Source organism: Gopherus evgoodei, chromosome 1 (genome assembly GCF_007399415.2).
Source record: "Gopherus evgoodei ecotype Sinaloan lineage chromosome 1, rGopEvg1_v1.p, whole genome shotgun sequence".
Taxonomy (NCBI): domain Eukaryota; kingdom Metazoa; phylum Chordata; order Testudines; family Testudinidae; genus Gopherus; species Gopherus evgoodei.
Window position 1 is genome coordinate 366520378 of NC_044322.1, and position 19111 is coordinate 366539488.

General features: G+C 52.5%; 1 protein-coding gene across 6 annotated transcripts in view; it reads left to right on the forward strand.

Moving 5' to 3' along the window:
• Nucleotides 1-5562: 5562 nt before the first annotated feature.
• The window catches only part of SBF1 (SET binding factor 1), a 160937-nt gene continuing 147388 nt past the window's right edge, over nucleotides 5563-19111 (forward strand). For 3 of the 6 annotated variants that reach the window (XM_030536586.1, XM_030536751.1, XM_030536835.1), the window contains exon 1: nucleotides 5563-5705. In XM_030536586.1, the coding sequence (XP_030392446.1) occupies nucleotides 5651-5705 (55 nt within the window). In that variant the 5' untranslated portion in view covers nucleotides 5563-5650. The remainder of the gene's footprint in view (nucleotides 5706-19111) is intronic. The other 3 variants (XM_030536664.1, XM_030536917.1, XM_030537009.1) reach the window with 1 other exon arrangement.

Here is a 19111-nt window from a genome sequence, read left to right on the forward strand (position 1 = left end):
CACTTTGCTAGCCCCCAGGAGCATCGGCAGGCACCGTTTTCAGGACAGAAATGCCTGGTCTTTTTCTCGGCATCTCTGGGATCCCAGGCAGAAAGGTCAATCGAAGTGCAGAGTAAAACACCAGCGCATTTCAGAACTGCAAGATGTGCCCAGTGAAGGGAACTAAAATCTTTGGGATGTTGTCATAGACAGATAGTTAAGAGTTAATGGAACAGGAGTACTTCATATCTCTTTTGCCTGTAAAGGGTTAACAAGATCAGTGAGCCTGGCTGTCACCTGACCAGAGGACCAATCAGAGGACAGGATACTTTCAAATCTTGAGGGAGGGAAGTTTGTGTGTGTGCTGTTAGTGTTTGGTTGTTGTTCACTCTGGGGGCTCAGAGTGACCAGACGTGCAACCAGGTTTCTCTCCAATCTCTCCGATTCAGGTTCTTATAAGTTCAGAATAGTGAGTACTAGGTAGATAAAGCGAGTTAGGCTTATGTTTGTTTTCTTTATCTGCAAATGTGTATTTGTGTGGGAGGAGTTTAAATGTGTATTTGGCTGGAAGGATTTTAATTTGTACTTGTATACTTAGGCTGAGAGGGTATTCCCAGTGTCTATAGTTGAAAGACCCTGTATCTATTCCATCTTAAATTTACAAAGATAATTTTTATTGTTTTTTCTTTCTTTAATTAAAAGCTTTTCCTGTTTAAGAACCTGATTGTTTTTTTATTCTGGTGAGACCCCAGGGGACTGAGTCTGGATTCACCAGGGAATTGGTGGAGAGAAAGGAGGGAAGAGGGAGAGAGAGGCTGATTTCGCTCTGTGCCAGGATTACTTTCTCTCAGGAAGAATCTGGGAGGGGGAAAGAGAAGGAGGGGGGAAGGTGAATTTTCCTCTCTATTTTAAGATTCAAGGAGTTTGAATCACAGTAATCTTCCAGAGTAACCCAGGGAGGGGAAGCCTGGGAGAGGCAATGGTGAGGGAAAGGGTTTACTTTCCTTGTGTTAAGATCCAGAGGGTCTGGGTCTTGGGGATCCCCGGGCCAGGTTTTGGGGGGACCAGAGTGTACCAGGCACTGGAATTCCTGGTTGGTGGCAGCGCTACAGGTTCTAAGCTGGTGATTGAGCTTAGAGGAATTCATGCTGGTACCCCATCTTTTGGACGCTAAGGTTCAGAGTGGGAGAATTATACCATGACAGATGTCTCAGCTGAATCCCAGCCACAGCCAGCATCGCTGGGGCTGCTGTTCCTTCATATCAACCTCCACTTGATGTGAGGCCTCTGCTCCTTTGCTGGGTGCTCCTGACCCTCACCTGTCTTTCACCACCTCACCCACCCTGCAGAATGCAGGTCTAGTCACCTCCATGAGAGCAGAAAAGGTGAGGAAAGGCCTAGAACTAAATCTGAAGCAGCACAGACCTTACTTGTTTCCTGGAAGTTTCTACTGGGTAGACGATTCCCTTCCTGCCTTGCACTCTATACTGCATTGTTGTGTCCCATTAAAACAGCTGCCATGTCCCACCACAGAGCCAGCTGCATTTCAGTGATGAAGCGATTCATGTATACAACCTGGAAAGAGTTCTGAGATATTACACACACACGGGCAATGCAATATCATTGTTGTTCTCCATAGTCTGTTCTTGGCTTGAGAGCAGAACTTTCTCTGGTAGAGATGCTTCATCCGGGGAAGAGAGACTCCAGTGCAAAAGGACCCTGAACCTGCTGCTCCACTGAGACCACGGGCTTTGGAATGGAGCATTAGCTCTCATCCCTAGGGCTCTCTTGAAGATATTCATCCCTCTTGCCCTCCCCGATCCCTGGAGATCTCTGGGGCTGGGAGAATCAGTCCATGGGGAGGTGGCTTTGCACATGGTCTCTTAGGAAGCTGAAGAATTTCTACTGTGGTCCTAGCTGGGGAGTGGGGAAAATGGGAATGGGGTAAAAACTCCTCCCCAGTGCACAGCCTGGCTAGAGGGGAGAGGGCGGAGGTATGGAGTAATATCCTCCTCCCTGTGGCACTGCTTGTCTAGCTCTGGGGGATCTATGGTGACAACACACCCCTTCTCTGCTTGGCTGTAGGGGTGGGGCTCTACCTGGGCAGGGCTATGAAGCGATACCCCCTCCCAGGGGCACAGCCTGGCTGGGGGAGGGTATATGGGGTAATAACCCCATCCTGTGGCACAGCCTGGCTGGGGGGATATATGAGGTAATACCCCCAACCCCATGGCACAGCCTAGCTGGGGGTGTGTATGGGGGGGTAACACCCCCTCCCTGTGGCACAGCCTGGTCAAGGGGGGATCTGTGGGGTAAGACATCGGCACGGCCCCACGGCACGGCACAGCCCGGCCAGGGGTCTCTGTGGGGTAAGATCCCGGCCCAGCCCGCGGCACAGCCCACTTGGGGGTCTCTGTGGGGAAAGACCCCGGCACTGCCCCGCGGCACAGCCCCCCCGGGGGTCTCTGTGGGGTAAGTTCCCGCCCCCTGGCACAGCCCCCCCGGGGGTCTCTGTGGGGTAAGTCCCCGCCCCGCAGCACAGCCCGCCCGGGGGTCTCTGTGGGGTAAGTCCCCGCCCCGCGGCACAGCCCGCCCGGGGGTCTCTGTGGGGTAAGATCCCGGCCCTGCCCCACGGCACAGCCCCCCCGGGGGTCTCTGTGGGGTAAGTCCCCGCCCCGCGGCACAGCCCCCCCGGGGGTCTCTGTGGGGTAAGTCCCCGCCCCGCAGCACAGCCCGCCCGGGGGTCTCTGTGGGGTAAGTCCCCGCCCCGCGGCACAGCCCGCCCGGGGGTCTCTGTGGGGTAAGATCCCAGCCCCGCCCCACGGCACAGCCCGCCTGGAGGTCTCTGTGGGGTAAGATCCCGGCCCTGCCCCGCGGCACAGCCCCCCCGGGGGTCTCTGTGGGGTAAGTCCCCGCCCCGCAGCACAGCCCGCCCGGGGGTCTCTGTGGGGTAAGATCCCGGCCCTGCCCTGCAGCACAGCCCCCCCGGGGGTCTCTGTGGGGTAAGTCCCCGCCCCGCGGCACAGCCCCCCCGGGGGTCTCTGTGGGGTAAGTCCCCGCCCCGCAGCACAGCCCGCCCGGGGGTCTCTGTGGGGTAAGTCCCCGCCCCGCGGCACAGCCCGCCCGGGGGTCTCTGTGGGGTAAGTCCCCGCCCCACGGCACAGCCCCCCCGGGGGTCTCTGGGGGGTAAGATCCCGGCCCCGCCCCACGGCACAGCCCGCCTGGGGGTCTCTGTGGGGTAAGATCCCAGCCTCACCCAGCGGCACAGCCTGCCTGGGGGTCTCTGTGGGGTAAGTCCCCGCCCCGCAGCAGAGCCCGCCTGGGGGTCTCTGTGGGGTAAGATCCCGGCCCCGCCCCGTGGCACAGCCCCCCCGGGGGTCTCTGTGGGGTAAGTCCCCGCCCCGCGGCGCAGCCCCCCCGGGGGTCTCTGGGGGGTAAGATCCCGGCCTCACCCAGCGGCACAGCCCGCCCGGGGGTCTCTGGGGGGTAAGATCCCGGCCCCGCCCCACGGCACAGCCCGCCTGGGGGTCTCTGTGGGGTAAGACCCGCCACGCGGCACAGCCCGCCCGGGGGTCTCTGTGGGGTAAGATCCCGGCCCACGGCATAGCCCGCCCGGGGGTCTCTGTGGGCTGGTCCCCGCCCCGCGGCACAGCCCGCCCGGGGGTCTCTGTGGGGTAAGATCCCGGCCCCACCCTGAGGCACAGCCCCCCCGGGGGTCTCTGTGGGTAAGTCCCCGCCCCGCGGCACAGCCCCCCCCGGGGGTCTCTGTGGGTAAGTCCCCGCCCCGCGGCACAGCCCCCCCGGGGGTCTCTGTGGGGTAAGACCCGCCCCACGGCACAGCCCGCCCGGGGGTCTCTGTGGGGTAAGATCCCGGCCCCGCCCCGCGGCACCCCCCCCCGGGGGTCTCTGTGGGGTAGTCCCCGCCCCGCGGCACAGCCCGCCCGGGGGTCTCTGGGGGGTAAGATCCCGGCCCCGCCCCGCCCCGCGGCACAGCCCCCCCGGGGGTCTCTGTGGGGTAGTGCCCGCCCCGCGGCACAGCCCCCCCGGGGGTCTCTGTGGGGTAAGATCCCGGCCTCACCCAGCGGCACAGCCCGCCCGGGGGTCTCTGGGGGGTAAGATACCGGTCCCGCCCTGCGGCACAGCCCCCCCGGGGGTCTCTGTGGGGTAAGATCCCGGCCCCGCCCCGCGGCACAGCCCCCCCGGGGTCTCTGTGGGGTAAGATCCCGGCCCCGCCCCGCGGCACAGCCCCCCCGGGGGTCTCTGGGGGGTAAGATCCCGGCCCCGCCCCGTGGCACAGCCCCCCCGGGGGTCTCTGTGGGGTAAGATCCCGGCCCCGCCCCACGGCACAGCCCGCCTGGGGGTCTCTGGGGGGTAAGATCCCGGCCCCGCCCCGCCCCGCGGCACAGCCCCCCCGGGGGTCTCTGGGGGGTAGTCCCCGCCCCGCGGCACAGCCCCCCCGGGGGTCTCTGAGGGGTAGTCCCCGCCCCGCAGCACAGCCCGCCTGGGGGTCTCTGGGGGGTAAGATCCCGGCCCCGCCCCGCGGCACAGCCCCCCCGGGGGTCTCTGAGGGGTAGTCCCCGCCCCGTGGCACAGCCCCCCCGGGGGTCTCTGGGGGGTAGTCCCCGCCCCGCGGCACAGCCCGCCTGGGGGTCTCTGGGGGGTAAGATCCCGGCGCCGCCCCGCGGCACAGCCCCCCGGGGGTCTCTGTGGGGTAAGATCCCGGCCCCGCCCCGCGGCACAGACCCCCCGGGGGTCTCTGTGGGGTAGTCCCCGCCCCGCGGCACAGCCCCCCCGGGGGGTCTCTGGGGGGTAAGATCCCGGCCCCGCCCCGCGGCACAGCCCCCCCGGGGGGTCTCTGGGGGGTAAGATCCCGGCCCCGCCCCGCGGCACAGCCCCCCCCGGGGGTCTCTGGGGGGTAAGATCCCGGCCCCGCCCCGCGGCACAGCCCCCCCGGGGGTCTCTGGGGGGTAAGATCCCGGCCCCGCCCCGCGGCACAGCCCCCCCCGGGGGTCTCTGGGGGGTAAGATCCCGGCCCCGCCCCGCGGCACAGCCCCCCCGGGGGTCTCTGTGGGGTAGTCCCCGCCCAGCGGCACAGCCCGCCCGGGGGTCTCTGGGGGGTAAGATCCCGGCCCCGCCCAGCGGCACAGCCCCCCCGGGGGCCTCTGGGGGGTAAGATCGCGGCCCCGCCCCACGGCACAGCCCCCCCGGGGGCCTCTGTGGGGTAAGATCCCGGCCCCGCCCCGCGGCACAGCCCCCCCGGGGGTCTCTGTGGGGTAAGATCCCGGCCCCGCCCCGCGGCACAGCCCCCCCGGGGGTCTCTGTGGGGTAAGATCCCGGCCCTGCCCAGCGGCACAGCCCCCCCGGGGGTCTCTGTGGGAGGGGCAATAGTCCCCCCTTCTTGCAGCCCGCGGCCCGCATGGCCCCGCCCCCCGCCGCGTGGCGGCCAATGGGCCATGTTGTCCGCCGGAAACCCCGCCCCCTGGGCCTTCTCCGCGCATGCGCCCGGCTCCTCGCCCGGGCTGTGTCTGGCTGAGGGAAGATGGCGGTGGTTGGGGCTCGGCGCCGCCGGGTTGAGTCTGACGTGGGGGCGGCCGCTCTGGCCGGGGTATGAGCCGCCCGGCTCCGCCCCAGCGCCCGCGTCTCGCTGCTCCCGGCTCGGCCAGGCCTCGCCATGGCCCGGCTGGCGGATTACTTCGTGCTGGTGGGCTACGAGCTGGACAAGCGCGGTGAGCGCCGGGCCGGGGGGAGCGTCGGCAAGGGGGGGGGAGCGCCGGGCCGGGGGGGGTGGAGCAGCGCCGGGCCGGGGGGAGCGTCGGCAAGGGGGGGTGAGTGCCGGCCCGGGTTTTAGGGGTGGTGGTGTTGTCAGGCCAGGGAGGGGAGCACCTGCAGGGGGGGGTTGGGTGAGAGCCGGGCCGGGGGGGGTAAGTGCCGCTGGGGGTGGTGGGTGAGCCCCAGGCCGGGGGGGGGTGAGCGCCGGCCCGGGTTTTAGGGGTGGTGGTGTCAGGCCAGGGAGGGGAGCGCCTGCAGGGGGGGTGGTGGGTGAGCGCCGGGCCGGGGAGGGGTGAGCGCCGGGCCGGGTTTTAGGGGTGGTGGTGGTGTCAGGCCGGGGGGGGAGCGCCTGCAGGGGAGAGCGTTGCAGGAGGTGTGAATACCGGGCCGGGCCGGGGCAATGTGAAGGGCCCGGGGGGGGGGGCGGAATGGGTGACGAGGTGGGTGACAGCGGCGGGAGCTGGCGGTTCGGTTCAGTCCCTTGGCGTAGCTGGGTTCCGGAGGCAGCCCCGGCTGAGATGGGGCTTGGTGAGTGCTGGGGGCTGACCGTGGTGGAGGGAGTTTTAGGGGTGGTGGTGTTGGGCGGGGGGGTGGTGAGGGCTCGGGTGTGGGTGGCTGAGTGCTGGGAGCAAGGCTCCTCACAGTTGGGCAGCGGATGCAGATGGGCCCTGGCCATCAGGGGCCAGGTGGGGAAGAGGATTATCCTGTGGTTGAGCAGGGCCTGGTGGGGAGGAGTGGGCACTAGTGTTGGCATTGTAGGGAAGGAGAGAGGAGGCAATGGAGAGTCTGTGGTAACTATTGCAGGGTTAGACAGTGGCAAAGGGAATCAAGTAAGTTTTGGACAAATTCAGAGGAATGTGCGAGTGTGGTGTTGAAGCGGAGGGTTGGGGACAAAGTCTGGAGAGGTCCAAATGGATGGAGAGAGAAATCAAAATAGTGCATTGCATGGCGGTTCTTCTACTGGAATGGTGGAAGGAGGGCATTGCCCTTGCAGACTTCTGCCCCCACTTGTCCCTATGAATGGACTGGATCAGCTAGGAAAAGGAACATGTTAGGTTTGCTGGAAAGGTACTGGGGACCATTTTCTGTATCAGTTTACACAATTGCATGACTGCTCTGGTTGACTCAATGATTTCTCTTTGTGCAGATGCACGTAAGGGTCTTCCCACTGGCATTATGTCTCTAGGGCTTGGTCAAGACCAAATACTCCTGTAGGGAAAGCCTTTCATCTGATTGTCTGGGGACGTTCTGGAAAGTTCTGCCTGGAGATAAGGCGCCCCAGGCCATGTTTGTGGTAGAAGGTTGGCAAGAGACCATGAACTTTGAAGAGGGCTGCTGTACAGTGAATCCCGACAGTGCTTGGGATTGGTTTCCATTCTGAAATGCCAATATCCTGCTGGATGCTGACGGAATATTTATATCTAGGGCATCCCAGCAGTAGGTGGATTGAGTTAAATTGGGTATGATGATGGGAGTCTGGAGGCTCTTACTGTAAATTGACTTCCAGTGTCTGCTCCTCCAGTTCTAGTCTGCGCTCACTTTTTCTCATAGACTCGTAGACTTTAAGGTCAGAAGGGACCAATGTGATCGTTGTTGGCTCTTCTGACTTTTCCTTTGTCTATCTAGCTACTGCAGAGGTCTTAGTTTTTTGACTGAAGGAAGTGGGCAGTAGGCAGGACGCGATGACTTCATTCTGGAGGAAGTGAAGTGTATCTATAAATCTGGCAATATATTTAGTTTAATCTTTGAAACTCATTATAGTATGTCCATGTCTGGCCAGCTCTGGTGTTTAGAGCAGAAAATTGCTTCATCAGCTTGTGCTACTGACAGCTTTCTTTGCGTTTGAGCTGGTCACTGAATTTACTTCTCGACGATGCCTTCAATGAGCCAGTTTTTCTATGAGGAGGAGAACTGGGAGCAGTTTTTTAACAGACATGCTTAGAGTTTAATACTGCTCCTGGCTCTGGAGGGGTGTTCTAAGAATTGGCCTATATGTCACTATAATAAATTGGCTGACAGATAATATGTTCAGAAAACAGACTCCTGTCGAAGGGGTTTTAGCAATTCCGGTAGTAGTACACAGATGTGCATCTGGGTAGACTCTGTGACTTGGGGCCCTGAATCCTCTGGTCTCTAAATACTGTATGGGTAGACCTGGTTCTTAGTCTTGCTCTGAATGCTTAATTGTATTTTGTTGTCCTGTATTTTTTCCTGCTCTGGAGGCCTGATGATGGCTGTCTTGGTTACTCATTATGGCATCAATGGCTTATACTTCACTGGTTAGAGCCATTTTTGTGGCTTACCTGTTTGGAAATTGAGTTTTATAATTCATTCGGAATTTGTGATCTGGGCTTCTGTTTCGTTAAGTAGATGTAGGTTGTTTGGAGACAGGGTGGGGTTCTTTCATCAGAGAAGAGAGGGTTGGGTGTGGGTGGAGAGGCGGAAGGAGAATAAATAGCAGGTAATCAGCAGCTAGCTTTATAAGTGCTCGTGAGGTTGACACTGAGGACCTGTCAGCGCTAACTAGTTGGATGCAATCCTGCAATTCCTGCTGCAGCCTCTCTCTGAAAACGGATGGGATTCTCCGTGTAAACTAGTCAATGTGGGAGTCTGTATTTGCCTTGCCAGCGCCGAATGCCTAGGCCCTCAGCTGAGAGTTGATAGGATGCATTCTGTTCTCCCTTAGGCTGCACCAGTTTGTGTTAATCTTGCCTAATTCCCTTCATGGCAGAATTCCTCTCCTCACCCCTACAGTCAGTAAGAAAACAGTGTCACAAGCTGCTATTTCCTAAATAGCAGCAACCAGAGGGAAGGGAGAATCTGACCTGAGCTGGAAGGGAGAATCTGAAATCCCTGGTCACTGCAGGCCTAACACATTCACATGTCACATGTTCCACCATAGGGAGAAAGTGGCCTCTCTCCAATTACAGGGACAATTTAAGCACTCATTGAAGACCTGCATTGTATCAATTTTTAGCTCAGTCTGACATTTAACAGGCCTCCAAGCTTGTATTGGCTCTTCCAAGCAGTGTCAGGGATAATAGGATTTAATTATGCAGAGTCTTTTGTGACATCACTGAAGAAAAGATAATGCGATCACAGGTAGATGCCTTCATGTGGGACTAAAGAGATGGAGCTGACAAGCTCAAAGGGACTGAGATTCTATTTTTGTGCAAGCTTCTCTAATAGAAAATGAGAAGAAAAATCCAGAAGCTGGGAGATATATGGGAAATATTTTGTGAGATTCTCAGAAGGGAATGCAGGCATGCTTGTAAGGGGCTTGTAGACACAATGTTGTTAAGAAACCTCGTGGTTGGGAAAACACTGCAAAAAATTCTGGAACTGGAGCAGGTGTGAAGGGGTTAGGTTAGGGACTTTACTGAATTCTCCCATCCCTCCTCTCGCTACCACTGTTTAGAAAAGAAGATGTAGTGACACTGTGTCCTGTGTGAAGTGTGGGGGCAAGATGATGAGCTCTATCATCTAGATAATGAGGTGGGATTAACTTGAGTGAGGAACAGTTTTTACAAAGTCCAAACTACCCATGGCTGAATCTCAGCAGGTGAAAAAGTGAGTAGTGCTGGCGCATTATTTTTATTTAATTCTTGCCAAATTAATTTGATTTTTGTTTAAGTGACTTCCTGGTAGGTGAGGCACTACATGTATGTAATATTTCCCAAGGGTTCTGTGCCTCTCCCATCTGGATGCTTTGCAATGGATCCTTTCTGAGCCTGTGTATGTTGCCATCCCTAGTTATGCCTTATGGAGCTGTCTTCACATGCTGTTTCTACCCACTTTCTGTAGTTTAATTGTTCCAGGTGGAATGAGCTTTATTTACCATAGAAAGGAGATGAATAAGCAGGGACAGGATAAAAGTATATCAGATAAATGGTGCAGAGAAGGTAGGTCAACAGTTTCTGTTCTCCCTGTATTATAAAATACAAGGGGAGGTTCAAAGAAATCGTGACAGCTGGCAAATTTCAACTGATAAAAGGAAATTCTTTTTGACACAATGGAAAAAAGAACTAGATAAGTTAATGGAGGATAGGTTCATCATTGGCTATTAGCCAGGATGGGCAGGGATGGTGTCCCTAGCTGCTGTTTTCCAGATGCTGGAAATGGGCGACAGGATGGATCACCTGTTGATTATCTCTTGTGTTCATTCCCTCTGGGGCGACCGCCATTGGCCACTGTCGGAAGACAGGATATTGGGCTAGATGGACCTTTGGTCTTTCCCAGTATGGCTGTTCTTATGCTTAATGCACAGTTAAACTCTGGAGCTCATTGTCACAGAAAGTTGAGAGCTAACATTTTGGAAGTGATATTAATCCTCATGATTCAGGAATTAGTAATCCAATCTCTAAGTAATAAATAGCATCATGAGATAGAGTCTGGTGATAGATTATTCCACATCTGCCTAATATGGGGTATTCACACCTTCTTCTGAACTATCTGGGGGCTGGTCAGTGTTGGGGACAGGATACTGCTGTAGGTGGACCTTAGCTCTAATCAACTATGGCAATTTCTATGCATCTCCCCCCCCCCCCCCCCAAAAAAAAAAAAAAAAGTCATCTGTAGGCCGGAATTCCAAGATAAGGAATAAGAGCCTTAAGGTTGCACCAGATCTGTGTTGTATAGTTTATTTTCTTGTAGCACCCAGCACTGTAGTGTGTATACATGCTCTGGTCTCCTGTTCTGTCATATTTAGCCTGTTGCTGCTGCAAAACCACCACATATGACTCTGAACAGTGGTACAGTGATGGAGGCAGTGGTGCAGCAGCAGCATCTCATGTAAAAAACCTGTTGGGATCAAGTCGATTTCACATCTCCCATATTGTTGAATCCCATTGCACTGATTAGACTTGAATGTTGGTTATTGATCTTGGGTTTTTAGAATCTGTTGTTCCGGAACTAAACTGTGTGCAGGGGTCACCTGAAATGCAGCCGCTTCTGGTGAGGAAGGTGGCAGCAGTTGACTAGCATGAAGTGACACTACGCAATAGTCTAGGGGGAAAAAGTAAAGGGAATCTCAGTTCCAGTTGCAGGGGGTAAATTTAGGGAAGCAGAATATAATTACCTGATTTGGAATTTGGTCTGGAGAGCAGCCCTGACAGTTCTGAAAAGTACCATGAACTCTTTAGTGATCACATGTAGTTGTCATTTTTGTATCTTACCTAAAATACACACATCTAGCAGCACAGCATCCTGTAGTGCCAGGTTCAGAAGGAAGAGCTCCTAAACCAACTTATTCCTAAACCAACTCCAGGCAGCATACATGTGTTCCTTGCGTGATCTCCCATCCAATTACAAGCCACTTCAGCCTTGCTTAACTTCACATCGAACAGGATCACAGTACAAGCAAGTCTCTTCGGGGGTTAATAAAAAGTGAAGGAAATGGAGGAAGTGATTCTGCTGTTATTGACACACGGCTGGATGTTGGATTTCATGGGACTTGTTAACTGGGCTTCCAGATGTTTCCCCTCAAATCCTTTGTAACTGCTGTAGAGCTGTACAGTGGCACTTGAGGTGCTGTAGCTTGTTCTGATATACACAATATGAAGCTGATACTGAGTGGAGATGTTTCCATGATAGCTGGTAAGGTGATCAAATACCGTGGGGTGGCGGGCCATATAAGTGCATAGACAAAACTGCAGTTTAATCATATTTTCCTTGTCTTGTTGTTTGGAAAGCTGGGTATGGGAAGAGAGGGAAGATGGAGTGTAAATGTCATGCAGATTTGTGGTGACCTTTGATATGGCTTGTGTTCTGGGAAGTTGAACAGTAGACAGTGCTATGGTGTGAAGTATACCATTTTGGGTAGTGCAGTGGGAAGGAAAAAACTTGCAATATGTGGCGTAGAGACCTTAAAATTTGCTCTAATGGCACAGCACTAATGGTGAAATATAGAGATTGATGTTTAAATTAAATGCCTGAGGCTTTGGCAATTCATCCCTCCCCCCATTGCTCCTGGTACTGCCCAGTAAATTAATCAGCTAATGAAGACTGCTCAACTCAAGATGGGGCATTAGGTGCTAGGACTTGTAGTCTTCACAGGTCGCACTGTGTAATTGTTGAGGGATGCATGTCTGTTAAAGATAAGAGTGGCTGCAGTTTGATACCAGTTAGGTCTAGTTTGCCTCCAGCATCTGGTGAGCTCTCAGTGCAGCAATTGAATGAAGTTTGGGCATCTCTGCCGTGAACTATTCATATCTTCTTCTCTCCAAGCTGTACTGGCATTAGGCTTCAGCGTTTCTAATCTCTCACTGAATTATGCTAGTGAGACCCAAGGAGGGTTCATACCATATGCTATGAGAAGCAGACACAGAGGGAGGAATTTGGTTTTCTGTTGCTGGGGGATCACTGAGGGAGAGAGATAAGTCGATCAGTAGAGACGCAAGAATCTGGTCAGTTGCATCTCCTTCTCAGAAAAGGGTGAACAAGAGTGTACTGGCCAGTTCTTTGTAAAGTTCAGTCTTGCCCTAACCTCCTTCCTGCCTGACACTGGCCAGAAAGCTTCCCTTCTCCTCAGCCAACAAGTGTGCGGAATACTCTGGAGGCCGGGGGGGCTGAAGTGACACTTCTTGTTTTGGACAACATAATCCACCTTTGTAAGAACCCTTTGGGACCAACTTCCAAAGTATTGAAGATGTTTGATTTATAGACTCATAGGTCAGAAGGGACCAATATGATCATCTAGTCTGACCTCTTGCACAAGGCAGGCCACAGAACCCTACCCGTCCACTTTTATAACAACCCCTAACCCAGGACTGAGTTATTGAAATCCTCAAAATTGGTTTGAAGACCTCAAGCTGCAGAGAATCCACCAGCAAGCGACCCATGCCCCACGCTGCAGGGGAAGGCGAAAAACCTCCAGGGCCCCTGCCAATCCGCCCTGGAGGAAAATTCCTTCCCGACCCCAAATATGGCGATCAGCTAAACCCTGAGCATGTGGGCAAGACTCACCAGCCAGCACCCAAGAAGGAATTCTCCGCAGTAACTCAGTTCCCATCACATCCAACATCTCCCCGCAGATCATTGAGCAGACTTATCTGGTGATAATCCAAGGTCGATTGCCCAAATTAAACTATCCTATCATAACATCCCCTCCATATACTTATCAAGCTTAGTCTTAAAGCCAGATAAGTCTTTTGCCCCCACTACTTCCCTTGGATTTCCAGGCAACTGGTTAGTGATTTATTTTTTTTTGGGTGGGGGGATGAGTTTGGGATTGATGTCCACTCCCCATGTCCAGCCCTGAAGGACCTCGGATGGTGGTTGAAATTTGGAGAATATTTATTTCGTCATCTGAAAGTGACTAATTGCCTTACTGATTGGATTAGTCCTGACATGGCCATAACCTGTGTGACTGGCTGCTACCATGGAGGATGCAGCCACCTCCCTTACAAACAAAGTGTGTATGTAGTGCAGCTTAGAGAGAGGCTGCATTGGCTGCCATGGACACATGCAGACCCTTGGACTTGGGGAGAGCTACTGAGATAGTAGATTGTTTAGGAGGAGGGAAAAGGTTCTGTTGTTTTGGGTGGATTCCGAATACACTTGTCTTTAACTGGGCCATATGAAATGAAAGCCGTAGGCCTTATTTTGCTGCCCTTGACCTTTCCAATCCATAGAATATCCCCAAGGAAAATTTGTGGGTGTAGCTTGACTATTGTAGCTCTCCAGGGACCTGTGGGTACCAGGTGGGTTTCTCAGATGCTGTTGGTATCCCATTTTCATTTTAGTTTGTCTGAGATGTTCCAACTGCTGGAAATGTAGTGAACTGATAGGGTTAATATCCAGTGGTGGAAGGGACGGTGGTAGGGGACAGTGAAAGGGAAACTTGCCTAGTTTATGAGAAATATGTTTGAAAGGATGGAGGCTGGAATAGTTCAGCAAACTCTCCCGCAAGTCTGTTTCTCTCCAGCTCTGCACCAGCAGCTTCATGGGAGCAGAAATGAAAGTTAAAGATAAACCAGTTCAGACTACTTCAGAGAGACAGGAAATGGGGTTTGGCAGCTACAGCTCTAGGCTCATTAGAGAAGTTGGATACTGCTCTCATGGAGTCTAGCACATTCAGAATGTTTATTTAGATTTATAGTTGGTGGACAACATGAGCTTTCTAAGGGAGTCTAGTCTTGTACTTAACACATACCCTTAAGGTGCAGAACCATTCTGATCTCTGTAGGAACGCTCTGCTGTGACATAAGGTAAAATGAGCACTGACTCTTGCACGGAAGTATGTTGTCTTACCGACTAATTATACCATGAAGTGGTCAGAAGCCAATATGGGATGCTCTGAAATCAGACAATGTGGTGATGCCGTAGGCCAGCAAGCAAAGATTCAGTTGCTTTAACTCCTGGTCAGTGAAATCTCTACTTCTGCATTTTGAACTATTAATGTTAATGTGCCCAGACACTGGATTCCTGCCCCTTTGTCAGGCTGGGGATTGTGGTCAGTGAAGCAGAATGACCCTGCAAACTGGCTGCATGACGCTCTCTTCTAATCTGTCTGTCCAGTCACTTGCACCTTGTGTTACAGGGCCTTGCCACAGCCTGTTTGTGTGCTGAGCCAATGCCTGTGCATCTCTGTGGTGGTGTGTTGTGCAAATCTTCAGATGTTTTGTCAGAGGGTTGCATGTTTCAGAGCCTCCAGATCAGTGTTTCTCAAACTGGGGTCACTGCTTGTGTAGGGAAAGCCCCTGGCGAGCCAGGCCGGTTTGTTTACCTGCCCCATCTGCAGGTCCAGCCACTCACGGTTCGCTGCTGCAGGCCAATGGGAGCTGCTGAAAACGGCAACCAGTACATCCCTTGGCCCGTGCTGTTTCCAGCAGCCCCCATTGGCCCTGAGCAGTGAACCACGGCCCAGTGGGAGCTGCGATCGGCTGGACGTGCAGATGGCGCAGGTAAACAAACCGGCCTGGCCTGCCAGGGGCTTTCCTTACACAAGCAGCGACTCCAGTTTGAGAAACACTGCTCCAGATAAAAGTACTCATGAGAGCAAGAATACTCCAGCAGAGGGAAACTGGTCTCATCGTATGCGAGTGTTTGTGTCACGCTGTGCCATTGTTTGTGTCATTCTCAGTGAAAGGATGTTTTCAGATCTCTTGAGCTGTTTGCACTTAGGGTATGTCTTCTCTAGCAATGTTAAAGCGCTGCCATGGCTGTGTAGTCATGGCACCAGAGCTGGAAGAGAGCTCTCCCAGTGCTGTGTAAAACCCACCCCCACGAGGGGAGTAGCTCCCAGCTTGGCTCTTAGCGCTGATGCACTGTCTGCACTGCCACTTTACAGCACTGAAACTTGCAGCGCTCAGGGGGGTGTTTTTTCACATCCCACCTGACAAAGTTTCAGTGCTGTAAAGTGTCTGTGTAGACAAGGCCTTAGAGTGGTTCTACTAATGTTGATGGCCACATTTGCAAAGCCCTGGACTCTTTGCTTTCCTTGAAGTCTTGGAGCTGAAAGGTTAACTGCCAAGCTGCTCTGTGTGTCTGACAGTCTGTCTGAGAGTCAGATCTTTAAAGGACTAGAGCAGCTTGATTCCAAATACTTATTTAACACTAAGTGAGGGCACAGTGTGCTCGACTGTACAAAACATTGAGAAAGACATGGCCTCCTGCCCCAAGGAGCTCACAACCTAAGATAAATTTCTGAATAAACCACTGAGAAATTGGCTCCTCCTTCTAGCCCTGTCCTCAGTTTACAATTTCCCCATGAAACTGTGCCCCCTCACTAACGCTTAAACCCAACATTTTCTGACAGCTTCCTGCCCAGGGTTTAATTGTTAATGAGGTCTTCAGCTGTTGCAGTCAGAATGCAGAATCCTGAACTTGGGGCTTGGCAGTTGAATGGAGGATGATCAGTTTTTTCAAAGGATTGGTTCTAAACTTTTAATGTGCTGTAAGCATATATTCTCTTACTAATTTGTCTTCACCACGCTATTTATAAATACTTTTACAGGCTTTGTGGATTGCCCTTTAAATTGTCTGGGTTCATATCCGTTTTTGTTCAGGTGTGAAATGCTTGGTCTTGCCCTAGTTCCTGTTCACAAAAACCACTACATGGAACAACTAGCAGTCTTTGTGCAGGGAAGATTTAGGATTAGAATGAATAATACCGCAGTTTGGGATTGTGGAGTAGTAGCAGAGCTGTGTGCATGAGGAGCCTAGAACACAGGCTAGGGAGTACTGCAGATCAGGGTTGGGGGGCAATTGTCAGTCTTGGTGGGAGCTCAGGACTGGAACTGCAGAGGGCATGTGGGCTGAGATTGAGGGTATCAGTACAGCTGTGTGTCTGGGGAGCCCAGGACTGGACTATCAGGGGGTGCTGCACTTCGGGACTGAGAGCTGTGTCAGAGAAGCTTGCACACCGTATACCTACTTTAGTCAGTGCTCTCTGTTCCTCATTTTCATGAGCCTTGAAACTGTTTCAGATTCGGTCAAATCCTTTCACTGCTGACTGCTGTTAGCAGTCACTGCAAATCCTTTCACATTCTGTACCAGATGACTGGAGGATAGCTCATGTGACACCAATTTTTGAAAAAGGCCTGTAATTACAGGCTGGTAAGCCTAACTTAAGTATCAGGCAAATTGGTTGGATCACTTGATGATAAACTGTCTGTTCATGTCCTTTGGGGCATCTCCAATTAGCCCGTCAGAGGACAGGATACTGGGCTTGATGGACCTTTGGTCTGACCCAGTATGGCCGTTCTTATGTTCTTTACCTATAGTAAAGAACAGAACTATCAGACATACAGATGAACATGATTTATTGGGGAAGAGTCAAGATGGTTTTTTTAAAGGGAAATCATGCCTCACCGATTTATTAGAGTTCTTTTAGGGGGTGAATGGAGAAAGGTAAATAGTGGTGTCCTTCAGGTGTCTGTACCGGGGCTAGTACTGTTCAACATATTCATAAATGATACAGAAAAAGGAGTAAACACTGAGGTGGCAAAATTTGCAGATGATGCAAAATTTGCAGATGATACAAAATTACCTGAGATTGTAGTCTGCTTTGGACTTAACTAAGAGTTACAAAAGGATTTAACAAAACTGGGTGACTGGGCAGCAAAATGGCACATGAAATTCAGTGTTGATAAATGCAAAGTAATGCAAATTGGAAAACATAATCCCAAATCTACATAGCAAATGAGGAATCTAAATTAGCTGTTACCCATTAAGAAAGAGATCTCGGAGTCATTGTGGATTGTTCTCTGAAACCATCTGCTCAATGTGCAGCGGCAGTCAAAAACGGTAACAATGTTAGGAAAGGAATAGATAACAAGACAGAAAATATCATAATGTCTCTATATAAATCCATGGTATGTCCATATCTTGAATACTGTGTGCAAATCTGGATGCTCCATCTCAAAAAAGATATATTGGAATGGGAAAAGGTCCAGAGAGGGGCAACTAACATGATTAGAGGGTCTGGAACAGCTTCTGTATGAGGAGAGATTAAAAAGCCTGGGACTGTTCAATTTGAAAAAGAGATGAATAAGGAGGGATGGGGAAAGATATGATAGAGGTCTAGAAAATCTTGACTGGTGTGGAGAAAGTGACTAAGGAAATGTTTACTCCTTCACATAACACCAGAACTAGGGGTCACCTAATGAAATTAACAGGCAGCAGGTTTAAAACAAACGAAAGGAAGTACTTCTTCAAAAAACACACAGTCAACATGTGGAACCGTTTGCCAGGGGGTGTTGTGAAGGCCAAAACTATGATAGTGTTAAAAAACAATAACTAGATAAGTTCAGTAGCTATTAGTCAGGATGGTCAGGGATGCAACACCACGCTCTCTGAGTGTCCCTATCCTCTCTGCGCCGGAAGCTGGGAGTGGACAGGGGATGGATCAGTGGATTGCCTGCAGTTCATTCCTTCTGAAGCACCTTGCATTGGCCACTGTTGGAAGACGGGATACTGGGCTAGATGGACCATTGGTCTGACCCATTATGGCCATTCTTATGTTCTAACTTTTCAGAGTAGAATAAAATGAAGAACTGTCAGCTGGGGGGAAAATACCTGGAATTGGTCAGACTGCAGGTGGAGGTGATCAGGGCCCGAAGCCTTCTCTCTGAGATCACTTGATTTTACAGACAGATTCAATGGAGGATCTTTGTGATGCAGTAGGGAGTGGGGTGGATTGACCTGAGAATGTTGTTTAGTTTTACTGGGACTGTCTGCATCGGGGATGGGAGAGAAGGGGATGACTTTGTGACCTGAGCCAGGATGTGGGGTAGGGAGAGTCAACACCTTTGCCTGGGAAACTGGACAAAGAAGGAGGGGGAGAAAACCCCTCCAGCAGGCTTTTGGTTTCAGTTTTGGGCTGATTGGGAAGATGCAGGGAACCCCAAGTCTGGGGTCTAAGATCCTTGCCCCCAAGAGGGACCTTGCTGAGGGGTCCTGGTTGTACCTACAAGCCCTGCTTGGGACTGTGTTCCTGTCGTCTAATAAACCTTCTGTTCTATTTTCTGGCTGAGAATCATGGTGACTCGCAGGAAGTGGAGTGGTGCAGCGCCTTGACTCCCCCACAGTCCGTGACAATCTGCACTTAAGTCTTGAGTCCGTTGCTTGGTGAGAAGAATTTATCAGTGTGGCTGAGGGAAACACCTCTCAGTAATGGTCTAAGAGCCCTTCCAGGCTGGATTGTTGTTTCAGTGACTTACAAGGGACTGCAAATAAGAGCTTTGCTGACTTTTTAAGCAGTGTTCTGCAGGACACTCTGCTGTATTTCTGACTGCATTGCCCTGCGGGACATAAATTGTCGTTTTACTCCAGCTGTACGCAATAGAAATTAGTTCCTTCACATAAGGGCTGTTCAAATGCCATCTTCTGGTCTGAAATTTTTAATGTGCCGCAGCTAAATATGAAAACTTCTTGGTCCTTTCTGGTTGCTGTTAGAGAAGCCTGCGTTACTAAAAACTGGTGTGGAGATGAAGTGTTTGAGTGAGCGTATCTTTAACTTCTGCCTCCCTCCTTCACTTCTGAGGCTCTGTGGGAGCAATGGGCAGATGCCATGACAGATGCTTTTGTTGGGAGAGAAGCTGCCCCACAAGGCTCAGTCCTGTCTATTTTATTCAGTGTAGCCACTGGGGAGGGGCTGATGAGGCAACAATATTGAAGTGCCAGCAATACATTGACACCCAGTTCTACGTCTCCTTTATGTGAGATGTAAACGGTGCCATCTTTGAGCTCAGTGACTGACCAAAACCGAAGTCTAGATAAAGAACATTTGGCTAAAGCTGATCCAACGCAAGATTGAATTGAATCTGAAAGGGAGAGGGAATCCCTTAGGATTGCCTCTTCCATAATATCCCCCTCTGTTGAGACCATCTACATGTGAAGTTACTTTGCAGTCTTGGGGTCC